Source organism: Manis javanica, chromosome 1 (genome assembly GCF_040802235.1).
Source record: "Manis javanica isolate MJ-LG chromosome 1, MJ_LKY, whole genome shotgun sequence".
Classification (NCBI taxonomy): Eukaryota; Metazoa; Chordata; class Mammalia; order Pholidota; family Manidae; genus Manis; species Manis javanica.
This window is the reverse complement of record NC_133156.1, coordinates 203,453,211-203,469,126: the sequence shown is the minus strand read 5'-3', so window position 1 is coordinate 203,469,126 and position 15,916 is coordinate 203,453,211. Positions and strand designations below refer to the sequence as shown.

The 15,916-nt window shown below is 37.1% G+C and overlaps 1 protein-coding gene across 3 annotated transcripts in view; it reads left to right on the top strand.

Annotated features, from left to right (window-relative positions):
• Positions 1–15,916, top strand: part of FOXN2 (forkhead box N2) — an 85,816-nt gene that overhangs the window by 33,315 nt on the left and 36,585 nt on the right. For all 3 annotated transcript variants that reach the window (XM_073213468.1, XM_017675263.3, XM_073213466.1), the window contains exon 2: positions 11,799–12,349. In XM_073213468.1, the coding sequence (XP_073069569.1) occupies positions 11,813–12,349 (537 nt within the window). In that variant the 5' untranslated portion in view covers positions 11,799–11,812. The remainder of the gene's footprint in view (positions 1–11,798; positions 12,350–15,916) is intronic.

The window sequence follows — 15,916 nt, the reverse complement described above, 5'->3', positions numbered from 1 at the left end:
ACAGTGAAGTTCTAGACAAGGTTTCCAGAGTGATTTTGCTGGGCTTATTTGAACTCTTCCCTTTTTAAATTCATGTCAGAAGAAATTCTGTTCCTTCCTGATATGTAGATTTAGAATCTTAACACAAATGTGTACTTTGCTAAATTATCCTACACATTTGCCTGGTTTTTTTGTAGCAATGTCTTGGTTTTAGAATTGCTTTAATAATTAATGTATGCATTACTTGAGTTATGATAGTTACAGTCCTAAGAAACCCACATCATACTCTTTTGACCTTAAATGCTTGAGTGACATTTATTATGTATAACAATTATATGCAGTTTGTTAAAACATTGTTCTTAAATGATTACTAAAAGGAAATATTATATCACTAGTCCAGATTTCCTTTTTTTTATGTTCATTGAAGCTTTATTTGCAACAGCTCAAACTATAAACAAACCAAATGTCCATCAACAGGTGAATTCATGAAAAACAAAACAAAACTGTAGTAGCCACGTAACACTAATCAGCTATCACCCGGAATGAGCTTTTATCCAGACAGTAGCATGGGTGTATCTCAAAATCATTTTGTGAGTGAAATGAGAAGAAAAGGAGGGTACACTTTAGGATATCACTGTTACAGACTCTAGGAAATGCAAATTAATGCACAATGACAGAGACCATAGGGTGCTGGGGGACAGTGTGGGCAAGGAGGTGTGGGATGACAGGATTACAAACGGCCAGTGGAAACGTTTTGGGAAGATAGGTATGTAGACGTTCATTCCCTTTATTGTGGAAATGGTGTCACATGCATATACATATGTCAAAACTTACCAACTTTCCTACTTTCAGCCTGTATTGCTTATTGTATGCTAGTTATGCCTCCTGTGATGTTTAATTTTATGTGTCAACTTGGCTGAGCCATGGTACCCAGTGATTTGGTCAAACACCAGTCTAGATATTGCCACGAAGGTACATTTTTAAGATGTGATTAACATTTAAATCAGTAGACTTTGAGTAAAACTGACTGTCCTCTGTAATGTGGGTGGGCCTCATCTGATCAGTTGGAGGCCTTAAAAGATTACAGACTAAGGTACCCTGAGGAGGAAAGAATTCAGCCTTCAGATTGTCTTCAGACTGGAGTTCCAACATCAACCCTTCCCTGAGTCTCTACCCTGCTAGCCTGCCCTGCAAATTCTAGAATTGCCAGCTCCCAAAACACATAAGCCAATTCCTTAGACTAGATCTCTTGCTCTGTCTCTCTCTTCCCCATTGGTTTTGTTTCACTGGAAAACCCTGAATAATACACCTCCATAAAGTTGTTCAAAGTAACAAATGATACAAAAGGTGACAGTTCTCACCCATATTCTCACTGACAGCATATTTAAATCTACAAAAGGAAAAATAAGCACATGATGACTTCAACAGAGACAGTAGAGAAAAATATTTGTAGCATTATGTGAAAAGTTGTTAACACCTATCTTACTTATGCCTTTATGTATTTTTTTAATTCCCCCAAAACAAAAGGAATTAATTGTAAATAGTAAAAGAGTTCTTTTTTATGAGATTTGTCATCTCTTTTTTTTAATTTTTTAATTTTTGTTTTTTTTTGTTATCAATCTACAATTACATGAGGAACATTATGTTTATTAGACTCCCCCCATCACCAAGTCCCCCCTACATACCCCATTACAGTCACTGTTCATCAGCGTAGTAAGATGCTATGCTATAGAATCACTACTTGTCTTCTCGGTGTTGCACAACCCTCCCCGTGCCCCAACTCCTACATTATGTCTGCTAATAGAAAGGCCCCCTTTTTTTCCCCCCATATCCCTCCCTTCCCACCCATCCTCCCCAGTCCCTTTCCCTTTGGTAACTGTTAGTTCATTCTTGGGTTCTGTGGGTCTGCTTCAGTTTTGTTCCTGCAGTTTTTTTCTTTGTTCTTATACTACACAGATGAGTGAAATCATTTGATACTTGTCTTTTTGCTTCTGGCTTATTTCACGGAGCATAATACCCTCTAGCTCCATCCATGTTATTGCAAATGGTAGGATTTGTTTTCTTCTTATGGCTGAATAATATTCTATTGTGTATATGTACCACCTCTTCTTTATCCATTCATCATATCCATTCATCTACTGATGGACACTTAGGTTGCATCCATTTCTTGGCTATTGTAAATAGTGCTGCGATAAACATAGAGGTGCATATGTCTTTTTCAAACTGGGCTGCTGCATTCTTAGGGTAAATTCCTAGAAGTGGAATTCCTGGATCAAATGGTATTTCTATTTTGAGTTTTTTGAGGAACCAACCTCCATACTGCTTTCCAAAATGGTTGAACTAATTTACATTCTCACCAGCAGTGTAGGAGGGTTCCCCTTTCTTCACATCCTCGCCAACATTTGTTGTTTGTCTTTTGGATGTTGGCCGTAACTGGTGTGAGGTGATATCTCATTGTGGTTTTAATTTGCATTTTCCTGATGATTAGCTATGTGGAGCATCTTTTCATGTGTCGGCAATCTGAATTTCTTTGGAGAAGTGTCTGTTCAGATCCTGTGCCTATTTTTTTAATTGGATTATTTGCTTTTTGTTTGTTGAGGTGCATGAGCTCTTATGTATTTTGGATGTCAACCCTTTATCGGATCTGTCATTGATGAATGTATTCTCCCATACTGTAGGATGCCTTTTTGTTCTACTAATGGTATCCTTTGCTATACAGAAGCTTTTCAGCTTGATGTAGCCCCATTTGTTCATTTTTGCTTTTGTTTCCCTTGCCCAGGGAGATATGTTCATGAAGAAGTTGTTCATATTTATGTCCAAGAGATTTTTGCCTATTTTTTTTCTAAGAGTTTTATGGTTTCATGACTTACATTCAGGTCTTTGATCCATTTTGAATTTACTTTTGTGTATGGGGTTAGACAATCATCCAGTTTCATTCTCTTGCATGTAGCTGTCCAGTTTTGCCAGCACCAACTGTTGAAGAGGCTGTCATTTCCCTGTTGTATGTCCATGGCTCCTTTATTGTATATGAATTGACCATATATGTTTGGGTTAATATCTGGACTCTCTATTGTGTTTCCACTGGTCTGTGGGTCTGTTCTTCTGCCAGTACCAAATTGTCTTGATTACTGTGGCTTTGTAATAGAGCTTGAGGTTGGGAAGCAAGATACTCCCTGCTTTATTCTTCCTTCTCAGGATTGCTTTGGCTATTTGGGGTCTTTGGTGGTTCCCTATGAATTTTAAAACTATTTGTACCAGTTCATTGAAGAATGCTGTTGGTATTTTGATAGGGATTGCATTAAATCTGAAGATTGCTTTAGGCCGAATGGCCATTTTGACAATACTAATTCTTCCTAGCCAAGAGCATGGAATGAGTTTCCATTTGTTAGTGTCCTCTTTAATTTCTCTTAAGAGTGTCTTGTAGTTTTCAGGGTATAGGTCTTTCACTTCCTTGGTTAGGTTTATTCCTAGGTATTTTATTCTTTCTGATGCAATTGTGAATGCAGTTGTTTTCCTGATTTCTCTTTCTGCTAGATCATCGTTACTGTATAGGAAAGCAACAGATTTCTGTGTATTAATTTTGTATCCTGCAACTTTGCTGATTCAGATTAGTTCTAGTAGTTTTGGAGTGGAGTCTTTAGGGTTTTTTATGTACAATATCATGTCATCTGCAGGTAGTGACAGTTTGACTTCTTTACCAGTCTGGATGCTTTGTATTTCTTTGTGTTGTCTGATTGCTGTGGCTAGGACCTCCAGTACTATATTGAATAACAGTGGGAGAGTGGGCATCCCTGTCTTGTTCCTGATCTTAGAGGAGAAGCTTTCAGCTTCTCCCGGTTAAGAATGATGTTGGCTATGGGTTTGTCATATATGTTGAGGTTCTTGCCCTCTATACCCATTTTATTGAGAGTTTTTATCATGAATGGATGTTGAATTTTGTTGAATGCTTTTTCAGCATCTGTGGAGATGATCATGTGGTTTTTGTCCTTTTTGTTGATGTTGTGGATGATGTTGATGGATTTTCGAATGTTGTACCATTCTTGCATCCCTGGGATGAATCCCACTTGATCATGGTATATGGTTGCTCTGATGTATTTTTTAATTTGGTTTGCTAAATTTTGTTGAGTATTTTTGCATCTATGTTCATCAGGGATATTGGTCTGTAATTTTCTTCTTTTGTGAGTTCTTTGCCTGGTTTTAGTATTAGAGTGATGCTGGCTTCATAGAATGAGTTTGGAAGTATTCCCTCCTCTTCTATTTTTTGAAAAACTTTACCGAGAATGGGTATTATGTCTTCTCTATATGTCTGATAAAATTCAGTGGTGAATCCATCTGGACCGGGGATTTTGTTCTTGGGTAGTTTTTTGATTAGTGATTCAATTTTGTTGCTAGTAATTGGTCTGTTTAAATTTTCTGTTTCTTCCTTGGTCAGTCTTGGAAGGTTGTATTTTTCTAGAAAGTTTTCCAGTTCTAGTTTTTCCAGCTTGTTAGCATATAGATTTTCAGGGTATTCTCTAATAATTCTTTGTATTTCTGTGGTGCCTGTCGTGATTGTTCCTTTCTCATTTCTGATTCTGTTAATGTGTGTAGATTCTCTTTTTCTCTTAATAAGTCTGGCTAGGGGTTTATCTATTTTGTTTATTTTCTCAACGAATCAGCTCTTGATTTCATTGATTTTTTTCTATTGTTTTATTCTTCTCAATTTTATTTATTTCTTTTCTGATCTTTATTATGTCCCTCCTTCTGCTGACTTTGGGCCTCATCAGTTCTTCTTTATCCAGTTTCAATAATTGTGACTTTAGACTATTCAGTTAGGATGGTTCTTCCTTCTTTAAATATGCCTGGTTTGCTATATATTTTCTTCTTACAAGTGCATTGCTGCATCCCACAGAAGTTGGGGCTTTGTGCTGTTGTCACTTGTTTCCATATATTGCTTGATCTCTGTTTTAATTTGGTTGTTGATCCATTGATTATTTAGGAGCATGTTGTTAAGCCTCCATGTGTTTGAGAGCCTTTCTGTTTTCTTTGTACAATTTATTTCTAGTTTTATACATTTGTGGTCTGAGAAATTTATTGGTAGAATTTCAATCTTTTTGAATTTACTAAGGCTTTTTTTTTTGGCCTAGTATGTGGTCTATTCTGGAAAACGTTCCATGTGCACTTGAGAAGAATGTGTATCCTGCTGATTTTGTGTGTAGAGTTCTATAGATGTCTCTTAGGTCCATCTGTTCTGCTGTGTTGTTCAGTGCCCCCGTGTCCTCTGTTCTACTGTGTTGTTCAGTGGCACTGTGTCCTTACTTATTTTCTGTCTGGTGGATCTGTCCTTTGGAGTGAGTGGTGCATTGAAGTTTCCTAGAATAAATGCATTGCATTCTATTTCCTCCTTTAATTCTGTTGGTATTTGTTTCACATGTGTCGGTGCTCCTGTTTTGGGTGCATGGATATTAAAATGGTTATACCCTCTTGTTGGACTGACCCCTTTATCATTATGTAATGTCCTTATTTATCTTCTAGTACTTTCTTTGTTTTGAAGTCTATTTTGCCTGATACAAATGCTGCAACACCTGCTTTTTTCTCACTATTGTTTGCATGAAATATCTTTTTCCATCCCTTGACTTTTTGTCTGTGTATGTCTTTGGGTTTGAGGTAAGTCTCTTGTAAGCAGCCATATAGATGGGTCTTGCTTTTTTATCCATTCTATTCCTCTGTTTTGATTGGTGCATTCAAACCATTTACATAGGGTGATTTTTGAAATATATGTACTTATTGCCAATGCAGGCTTTAGATTCGTGGTTACCAAAAGTTCAAGGGTAGGTTCTTTACTATCTAACTTACTCGCTTATTAAGGTATTATAAACACAGTGTGATGATTCTTTATTTCTCTCCCTTCTTATTCCTCCTCCTCCATTCTTTATATGTTAGGTGTTTTATTCTGTATTCTTTTGTGTTTCCTTTTGACTGTTTTTGTGAATAGTTGATTTTATTTTTTGCCTTTAGTTAGTATTTGGTTGGTCTGCTTTCTTTGGTGTGATTTTATTTTCTCTGGGGACATCTATTTAGCCTTGGGAGTGCTTGCATCTAGAGCATTCCCTTTAAAGTATCCTGTACCAGTGCTTTGTGGGAGGCAAATTCCCTCAACATTTGCTTGTCTGGGAATTGTTTAATCCCTCCTTCATATTTAAATGATAATCATGCTAGATACAGTATTCTTGGTTTGAGACCCTACTGTTTCATTGCATTAAATATATCATGCCATTCTCTTCTGGCCTGTAAGGTTTCTATTGAGAAGTCTGATGATAGCCGGATGGGTTTTCCTTTTGTAGGTGATCTTTTTCATCTCTCTGTCTTTGTCTTTGATCTTTAATACTCTGTCCTTGTCTTTATCTTTGCCATTTTAATTATTATATGTCTTGGTGTTGTCCTTCTTGGGTTCCTTGTGTTGGGAGATCTGTGGGCTTCCATGGTCTGAGAGACTGTTTCCTCCCCCAGTTTGGGGAAGTTTTTAGCAATTATTTCTTCAGAGACATGTCCTATCCCATTTTTTCTCTCTTCTTCTTCTGGTACCCCTATAATGTGAATATTGTTCCATTTGGATTGGTCATACAGTTCTCTTAATATTCTTTCATTCCTGGAGATCCTTTTATCTCTCTCTGCCTCAGCTTCTCTGTATTCCTTTTCTCTGATTTCTATTCTATTAACAGTCTCTTGCACCTCATCCAGTCTGCTCTTAAGTCCTTCCAGAGATTGTTTCCATTTCTGTAATTTCCCTCCTTACTTCATCCCTTAGCTCTTGCATATTTCTCTGCAGGTCCATCAGCATGGTTACGACCTTTATTTTGAATTCTTTTTTTAGGAAGATTGGTTATATCTATCTCCCCAGGCCCTCTCTCGGGAGTTGTCTGGGTGATTCTTGACTGGACCAAATTCTTCTGCCTTTTCATGGCAATAGAGGTAGTTGTAGGCAGGTGGTGCATGTGTCAGCTGGGAGAACAAGTCCCTTCCTGTATGCTGTTTGCCTTGCCTTTCTCCGCTACCTGTATCCATTACCTGCACACCGGGAACTGCCTCTGGATCAATCTCCTGAGCTGCCGTGTGCGGGGCAGCCCTCGGGGTAGCCCAGATCCCTTTGGGGAGTGGCAGGCACACCAGATGTGTTCTTCTGCGATAATGGCACTCCTTTGTGCCTTGTCCCTGCTTCCTCTGCCTGTGCCAGGGAGCTATGTGCCAGCAGTAGCCTCTCTGTCTGGCCCGGGTAGCTGTGCACTGGGAGGAGACTCTGAGCAGTTGCTTTGGGTGGGTGGGGCCGCTCTCTGGCTGCTTGGCCACTGTGGCGGGGCAGCACTGGCCAGGGGGAACGAATGGCCAGGCTGCTTATCGCTGTGAGGGGCTTCAGAGCTGTGTTGCCACCCAGGGGTTTAGGACGCCTGAAATTCCTCAGGATTCCCAGCCTGCTGGACTTAGTGTGCCAGGACGATTCCGTCCAGCTGTTATGCCCCTGTCGCTTTAGGACTTTAAAAAAGCACTCGCTTTTCTTTTGTCCCAGGGGAACTGGCTGTGTAGACCCACTTGCAGTCTCCATCTCAGATTTTACTTTCGGTATCCCTAATATCCAGCACACCATGCAATGTGTGTCTGTCTGCCGGGTGCAGATTACTAGGGCTCATTATTTAGCAGTCCTGTGCTTCCACTCCCTCCCCTCTGTACCTCTTTTCTTCCCGCCGGTGAACTGGGGTGGTGGGAGTGCTCAGGTCCCACTGGGTCACAGCTTTGTATCTTACCCCCTTCTTGAGATGCTGAGTTCTTGCAGATGTAGATGTAGCCTGGCTCTTGTACTGTATCTTCTGGTCTCTCTGTTAGGTGTAATTGTATTTGTTGTATTTGCAAAAATATGTATGGTTTTGGGAGATTTCCGCTGCCATACTCATGCCACCATCTTGGCCCCTCCTCCAGATTTCCTTTTATTTCTTTCTTACTTTATGAAGCAAACTTCCATGCACATTAATAATGATGTGTTATTGAATGGTTTCAGTTCATTTTAAGAAGTAGTTTCTCATATAACTAGAATTTTCTGAATAGATAAAACTGAAAGTTTTCGTGATTCTGGTGTGAAGTACACAGATCTTTCTGTTGTAGTGTTATGTATTATATATTTCTAAAAATACTAAAATACTGTGCCCAACTGATAGGTCAACTTACCCAAAACATATGAAGCTTTGTAACCAGAACATTAATAAAAATAAGTCTTAATAAAAGTACTAAAATATCTTAGAAGACTTACTAAATTTGTTACAATTTAAAAATTAAGTTATTTGTAACAAATACTGCAATTTAGGATTTTTAATAAATGTAGGTAGCCTGATGGAAGGGTGTGCAAGGAAGGGTTGAAGCTACAGGGCTATGGAGGCTAGAGTAAATCGTATCAAGATTTGGAGAGAAGAGCTTTTTAAGCACTTCCAAGAAAACGCATGTGGCCAAGCTGTGCCAAGAAGAAGAACATGGATTGAGTGAGAATTGTGTACAGTACTGTATTTTCAGTAGCTTGCTGCTTTCCACTTTGTTACGCTGTTTTGGGTTAAGATTGTTATTACTTAGTATTGCAAAAACATAAGCTGGTAAAAATCAGGTATAAACCAATGTGATTTTCACATTATACTAAAATCTTTTCCCTATTTACCAGAGAGCTAATTTGTGTTACAGAAACCTTGGTAATAGAATAGGCTGTGCTGAATGTAAGAGGTGGCTTCTGTTTTTCACTTAAGGCCTTTGATAAGTCCATGACCTTTTTGTGATTTGATTCTTTGTGAAATGGAAATACCACAACTAAAAATAATCTAGCACAACCTTTTCTCCATGAGTATATTGTTTTAATTTTAACTTTAAAATATTAAAACATTAAAGAAAAATGGAAACTAGAACAAAGAAAAAATTACCATTTACTTTTATAAACCACTGTTAGCTTTTTCTTCCTTTCTACTTTTTCACCAGTTTTTACTACACTTTTTTACTTCCCAGTTTTTAACAGTCATTTCTAATGACTACTGAATATTAGATTCTATATGCTTTCATTTAATTAGCTATTTCTCTATAATATGTAAGTTCATAATTTGTGGATGAACATCTGTGTGTGTGTGCATGTGCGTGTTTATAAGAGAAGAGAATCTTTTTCCTACATAGGATTATTTCACTAATGTGATTCATAAGTGGAATTATTGGGTTAAAGAATATGACATTTTTAATGATTCTTGATGCATATTGCCAGTTAACTTTCTAAAATGTCCCTAGATCCTTGCCCAAAATTGTACAATTTTTAAGAATTATTGCAAATTTGGGTAAAAATAGATACTGTTATTTTTATCTGGTATTTCTGCTTCCTATATACCAGGTACTGTGCTCATTATAGTATGCTATTTGACATCACATTTTTGTTTTGCTTTGTATTTCTTTGATCATCAATGATGTTGAATATTTTGTAATATTTGTTTGCTATTTATGTACTTAACTTGTGTGGAAAGATCACTTACCTATTGTGGTGCACTTAGTGTTGTAAGTGTTCTAAGTGGATGGTGTTCTAAAGTATTCTAAAAGGAGAGTTTAGAAATCACTTTTCTCTCCTTGAAAATACAGTGACAGTTCAAACCTTACTAAGAGAATGTCAGTACTTGATTATTTAACAATGCGTGGCTGTCCACTTTGCGTTATCATTGCAATATTTGCTGCCATAATATTGCTATGCATCTTAAAATAGTGGGATTTTATTCTAAACTTGTGACTCAGAGGAGTTACATATTTGCCACCATCTGAATTGTTGTCTGTAATCAGATATTCTGATATCTGTTAGCAATATCTATCTGTTTTAAATTTGAGATAATTAAGATTTGAGTACATACGCATACCCAACAGTTCATTAAGATTTACTAGGAATACAAAGTAAAAGACTATTCCTTATGAGATCCACATTTGGGAAGAAAGGACTCAGTAGTAGGGTAGAGTAACTGGAGGTGATGTTTTTTAAAGCCCATAACATAGTGCCTGTAATATAGTAAAATCTCAGTAAATGTCAGTCATTACAATTTGGTACTCACTAACCTCTGTATGTAATTGAAGATAAATGAAAATACAGGTGAAAAGCAAAAGTGGACCATTAGAAATTAGTCATTCCATTCTTTGAACACTGAGTGTGAAAAGTTTTTGTTTTTCTTTAAGGAAGAAAGACTTTATTCAACCAATGAATTCTCATCCATCATATTTTTAAAATTCTCTATGAGTAGAGAGACTTCAGTGGTAAAACGAATACTTTGGACAGTTACATCTCTGAAATAATACTTGTGCACATCTGCACAGATGCATATGTTGATGTATGTCTGGTTTTTGTAATTAATTTGAAATGGAAACTAACTTTGTTACAGTTTTATTTTTCCTTTTTACAGTGTCTTGTGTCCAGTTATAGATATAGGTATACATGAAAGAGATAGGATATTGATATGGAGAGAACATTGGTACTCATAGGTATAGGTATATATACTGTTACCAGGATAGTGAGTGGCTAAGAGTTTCAGTTCTGAAGTCAGTCTGCCTGGCTTTTCCTGGTGTTGCCATTTACTGTTCAGGCATCCTCCAACAGGATGCTTAATCTAAGTCATTTTCCTCTTCTATAAAATTGGGTTAATAAAAGGGCCTACTTTATAGGTTTAATTGCCTGTTAACTAGGATATAGTATATAGTGTCTGCCACAATGACTGGTCCCCTAAATATTAGCTGATGCTATCGATAACTGAGTGCTCTGAGATCTGTTTCTATATGTTATATTGACTGGTTTTCATAATTCTTGGAGTAACCTACTGGCTATGTTTTAAGTAAAATAAAACTGGTGGTTCCTCTGTTATTTTGGTTGTATAAGCATAAGTAGATTGAATAGAAGACATAGAAGGTTTTTCTCTGAATTCAGAAATGAGGTACCTTTATTAACCATTGTAAAGGAATTAAATAGCATGTTTATCTTGTCATTTTCCTCTTTGGCCAGTTCTCCTATTATAATTTTTTAAATTTTGATGTTTCAAAAACAAAAGTCATTTGAGGAAACAGAAATAAAAAAGGATAGTTTAGAAACAGCATTTCCCCCCCCCCCTTTGAAAATACATGGATAGGTCAGATTTTATTAAGAGAATATCAGCATTTCATTGTCAGTGCTTGATGAGGTGATACAGAATCAAAGTTAAAAATACTGGAATTTACATAAATAATAAATTTATATTAACTATAATTTTGTTGGAAATGTATTTAGTGAGTTATCTTTTTTAGTTGGATATATTGTAAAAATATTTATCTTTATAGTAAACATAACAGATTTAGAGGAACAGTTTATTTGGATTATTGTGTAAGCAATATTTTTAATTTGGTTATTTTCTGTATTGAACCATATGTATGACTATTATAGTAGGTCATAGATCTTTAAGATATGTAGATTATAAAGTCTTAGAATTCAAAGAAATAATCTTTTCACTTTTAAGAACTTATTAGGCAGTTACTGTGGGCTAAGGACTTTAATGTATTCAAAATACATTTTTTTATTCTGATAATACCACTCATATATATGGTGTTATAATGCTGCATTTTATTTACAGCCATTTTAAATAAGGTGAAATAAGTTTTGTTCTTGTACTGTAACTTTAGTGTCTTCATGACATGAATGTCGTGCTTAAATATATAGGATAATTGCAAAATTTCTATGATTTAGGGATATTTAAATATGCATTTTCTTTTTCCATGAACTTAAAAATTTTAAGTATTGTAATGATTGATCATTGTTTCCTTTGTTGCAGAATTGTAAGAGTAAATGGGTCCAGTAATTGGAATGACTCCAGAAAAGAGAGCTGAAACGCCTGGAGCTGCAAAGGTTGCAGGATTAAGCCAGATTTACAAAATGGGAAGCTTGCCTGAAGCTGTTGATGCTGCCAGGCCAAAGGCCACTCTAGTGGATAGTGAGTCAGCAGATGATGAACTCACAAACTTGAACTGGCTTCATGAAAGTACTAATCTTCTAACAAACTTCAGCTTCGGAAGTGAGGGTCTTCCGATTGTAAGGCCATTGTATGACATAGAGGGAGATGACATGCCATCCCTAGGACTGTCCTGCTATCAGAACACAGAGAAAAAGTCAGCAACCTCAAAGCCCCCATACTCCTTTAGTCTTCTCATTTATATGGCTATTGAGCAGTCTCCAAATAAATGTTTGCCTGTTAAAGAAATTTACAGCTGGATTCTGGACCGCTTCCCTTATTTTGCTACTGCACCCACAGGCTGGAAGAATTCTGTTCGACATAATCTGTCCCTGAATAAATGTTTTCAGAAAGTGGAAAGAAGCCATGGCAAGGTTAGTGTTTATTAACATTGATATGTATTTGGGGAGGTTGGGAAAAATTAACGTGGAAGACTTAAAATATGGGGAAATCAAAAGAAGGCAAAAAAAATACCTAAATTACATCAGCTTGAGTTTAATTGCTTTCATTTGAGGTATTTTTAAATGTCTTAAATATTAATATAAATCTAGCAAAATTATGTTCATTCTACTATATAGGTACATTATCTAGTTTTCTTAATGTTCTAAATTTCTACTCTTATTTTCTTATACTTAGTAGTTTTCCTGTTACTATATCAACATATTATTATGATATATATTATTATTTACTCAGTATAACAGTCTGTGTCTTATAATTCAAATGTAGACCATTTATATTGTTGCCGGACAGCTGCATCTAGGGAGGTCTCTTCCTGCGCACCAGGAGAAACCTCAACCTGGCTGGGGGAGGATTCTTGACTCTGAACCAGTCCAGCAGGTCTGAAGAGTATAGGTAAGGAAGGAATTCATTAGAACTAGAGTAGAAATGAATGGCAGTGGCCTTAAAGGCAGCTGAGAGCAGGAAAGCGCAGAGGTGTAGGCTAAACATTTTCTTGGTATAGGACAGATTTCCTTGCCATCTGTTAAAGCCAGGGTCACGTGGCATAGTGCTTGAGTTAGCACTGCGCGGGGACTAGCCCGTAGCACCCCGGGATTTGGAGAGCGGTGGAGCACAGAATAGAGTGAGATTGTGTTCCAAGAACTTCCCAAAGAAGGGAGATTTTCAGGCGGGCTCCTGCAGCTGCAGTTCCGTCCCAGTCACCCAAGCTACAGGAACTTGCAGGCCCAAATCTGAGCTCTCAACAGCCCCTTCCTACTTACGGGGAAAAAGGAGACTTGGAAATAGAATGAAATAGCAAAAAGACAAAACGCAGTGGGTTTAGCAGTGAGAAAGCTTTACTTAAAGGTGTGCACTTAAAGAGAAAAAGTGTGGATGTCCTCGAAGAGGCGGTACACTAAAAGGTTGGGCATTCCCTCTTTTAAGGATTTTTCAAAGGGCCAGAGGGTATAGACTTGTAAAGTGGGCTCAAAATACTTATCTCTGGTGAGAGACATTAAATCTCTTCCATTATCAATCCTCCAGGAAATTCTGCAAAATTAACACACAAAATTGTTCAGTACCTTTCTAGTATAGAAGCTTTCCTCTGGGAACATATCAATCAAGACTGCCCACCCTGCCCCCAAAGTGGATTGAGATATTGTCTGTTTGCTAAAAAATATGACAAGAGTCTTATTTCCTAACTTCCTAGTTTTTAAAAAGGAATGTTAGCTTTAAGATGGAATCCTTCCTGTTCTTACTATACTGTTTATATCTCAGCATTTTTCATCATAAGCAGGAAAAGTTAACTATGATGCTTGTCCCAGGTCTCTACCCTACATCAATATGAATGTAATTGATATGTTTAGATTTAAATCTATCATCATCCTATTTGTTTTCTGTTTGCTATATCCTTTTTCCTTTTCCCATTTTTCTGGCATTTTTACAGATTTTTTTTTGCAATTCATTTTTATCTCTATTATTGGCTTATTGGCTATTCCTTTTTTTTTTATGGTGGTTGCTATACAGTTTTTAGTATATGTTCAATATACTAAAAATGATATACCATTTCTCTTATTAACTGCCTTTTATAGAAAAAGTTTACTAATCCTGAGGCCCTACCTAGATAAATGTCTTTTTCCAGGAGAAGTTTATTTCACACTTCTTATAGTTCAGGTCTGCTAGCAATGAACTTTTAAAAATCTTTTTGTGGAGGATATGTGTAGAATTCTAGGTCAACAGGATTTTTTTCCTTAAGTATTTTAAAGATGTTACTCTCTTGTCTCTGGCTTGTGTAGTTTCTGATAATAAGTCTGCTGCTATTCTTTGTTCCTCTTTTTTTATTGTCTTAAAATTATTTCCCCTTATTGCCTCTTTTCAACAGTTTAACTATGATGCACCTTCATATGTTTTTCTTTATTTTTATCCTGCTTTAGTTTTTCACATATTCTTGGATCTGTGATTTGTTGTTGCTCATTAAATTTAGAGAAATTTTTCTCATTATCTCTTCAAATATTTCTGTGGCTCACTTCCTAATTATGCATCTCCAAGTGAAAATGTGTTAAACGGTTTGCTATTGTCTTGCCTCTTTGTTGCTCTGCCCCTTTTCCTACTCTTCTCTCATTTCAGTTTGGACAACTCCTGTTGATTGTTCTGCAAGTTCTCCCTTTCCTCTATTGTGTACATTCTCCCAATAAGTCTGATAAAGGACTCGTCATATTTTTCATTTCTAGCATTTTCATTTGCCTTTTTAAAAGTAGTCTCCACCTCTCTGTTAAAATTTTCCACTAGATCCATACACATGTTAGTTATAGTTACAGTGCCTGTGGGTAATTTCAATATCTTGTCCATCTCTTGGTCTGATTTTGTTGACTGCTTTACCTCCTGTTTTTGTGGGTGTTTCATAAGTTTGGATTAAGTGTCAGATATAACAAAAGAAAGGTAGAGACTGAGGTGTATCATATTTCTACCCAGAATGAAGGACAGGTATTGGCCAATGTAGTTAATAATTGAGCTGGATTTCAGTTTTGTTGGTTGTTAGAGTTAATCTTAAGTGCATGTCAGGCTTCAAATTCCTACAGAGATGGACAGCCAGTACTTCATGCTTAGTGTAAGGCATGGAGTGTCAATTGGTTTTTCTCAGCATTTCAGTTCCACATTTGTCTTTTAGCTTGTGATAACTTTGGGGACCCAAGGGGAGTTGGATATTTCTTGTGCTTTTGCCCCTCCCATAGCAATGAATTGCTATTGCTTGTTACAGGTGCAAGACTTTGAGTGCAGGCAGGATTAGTTTCTTGGTTCTTCTGCTCTAGTTTTAGTCTTACACAGACTTTCTATACTGTGCCTCAAGAGTGGGACTTTCCTTGCCTCCTCCAGGAGTGGACAGTCTTTCTCATCTACTTAGAGTGTAGTCTAGAGCTGCACTCAACAATAGCCAATTATTTACTTGTGGCTAGTGGTTGGCATATTGGACAGCAGAGATATACGATACTTCTGTCATTGAAGAAAGTCTTTTTGGACAGTGCTGTTCCAGAGCTTCGGCCAGTTTCCTGCACATTCCCATCATGATAGGTAAAGTCTGCCTAGTTTCAGTGTGAGGCGCTGGGTACAATGAGAGACCATTTCCTTTTCTTGTGGCAGCAGATCTTTGCTTTGAATAATTGGAAGATTTGGACATGAGCAGAATTCCTGTCCTTCTCCTAATAAGGTGGCCATTACCCTGCATCCATGAAGTATGAGATTAGCTGGGTTTTCTCCCTTAACCTGGGACTGGGGTGGAGAGGGTGTTTTGCCTCTTTCTTAGTGGCAGATAGCTTTTGCTTTATATTAGAACTCTGTCCAGGGTGTCAGCAGGTTTTGTGTCTGTCCCACGTAACACCTGACTTCACCTTATGCTTATTCAGGGCTTGGAGCTTGATGAGCTTTGCCTGATGTCCTTTCTCCAGCCTCAAACCTTGGTAGGTTCTGCATATCTATTTTCCATTTCCAAGCGTGTCTCTCTTAAG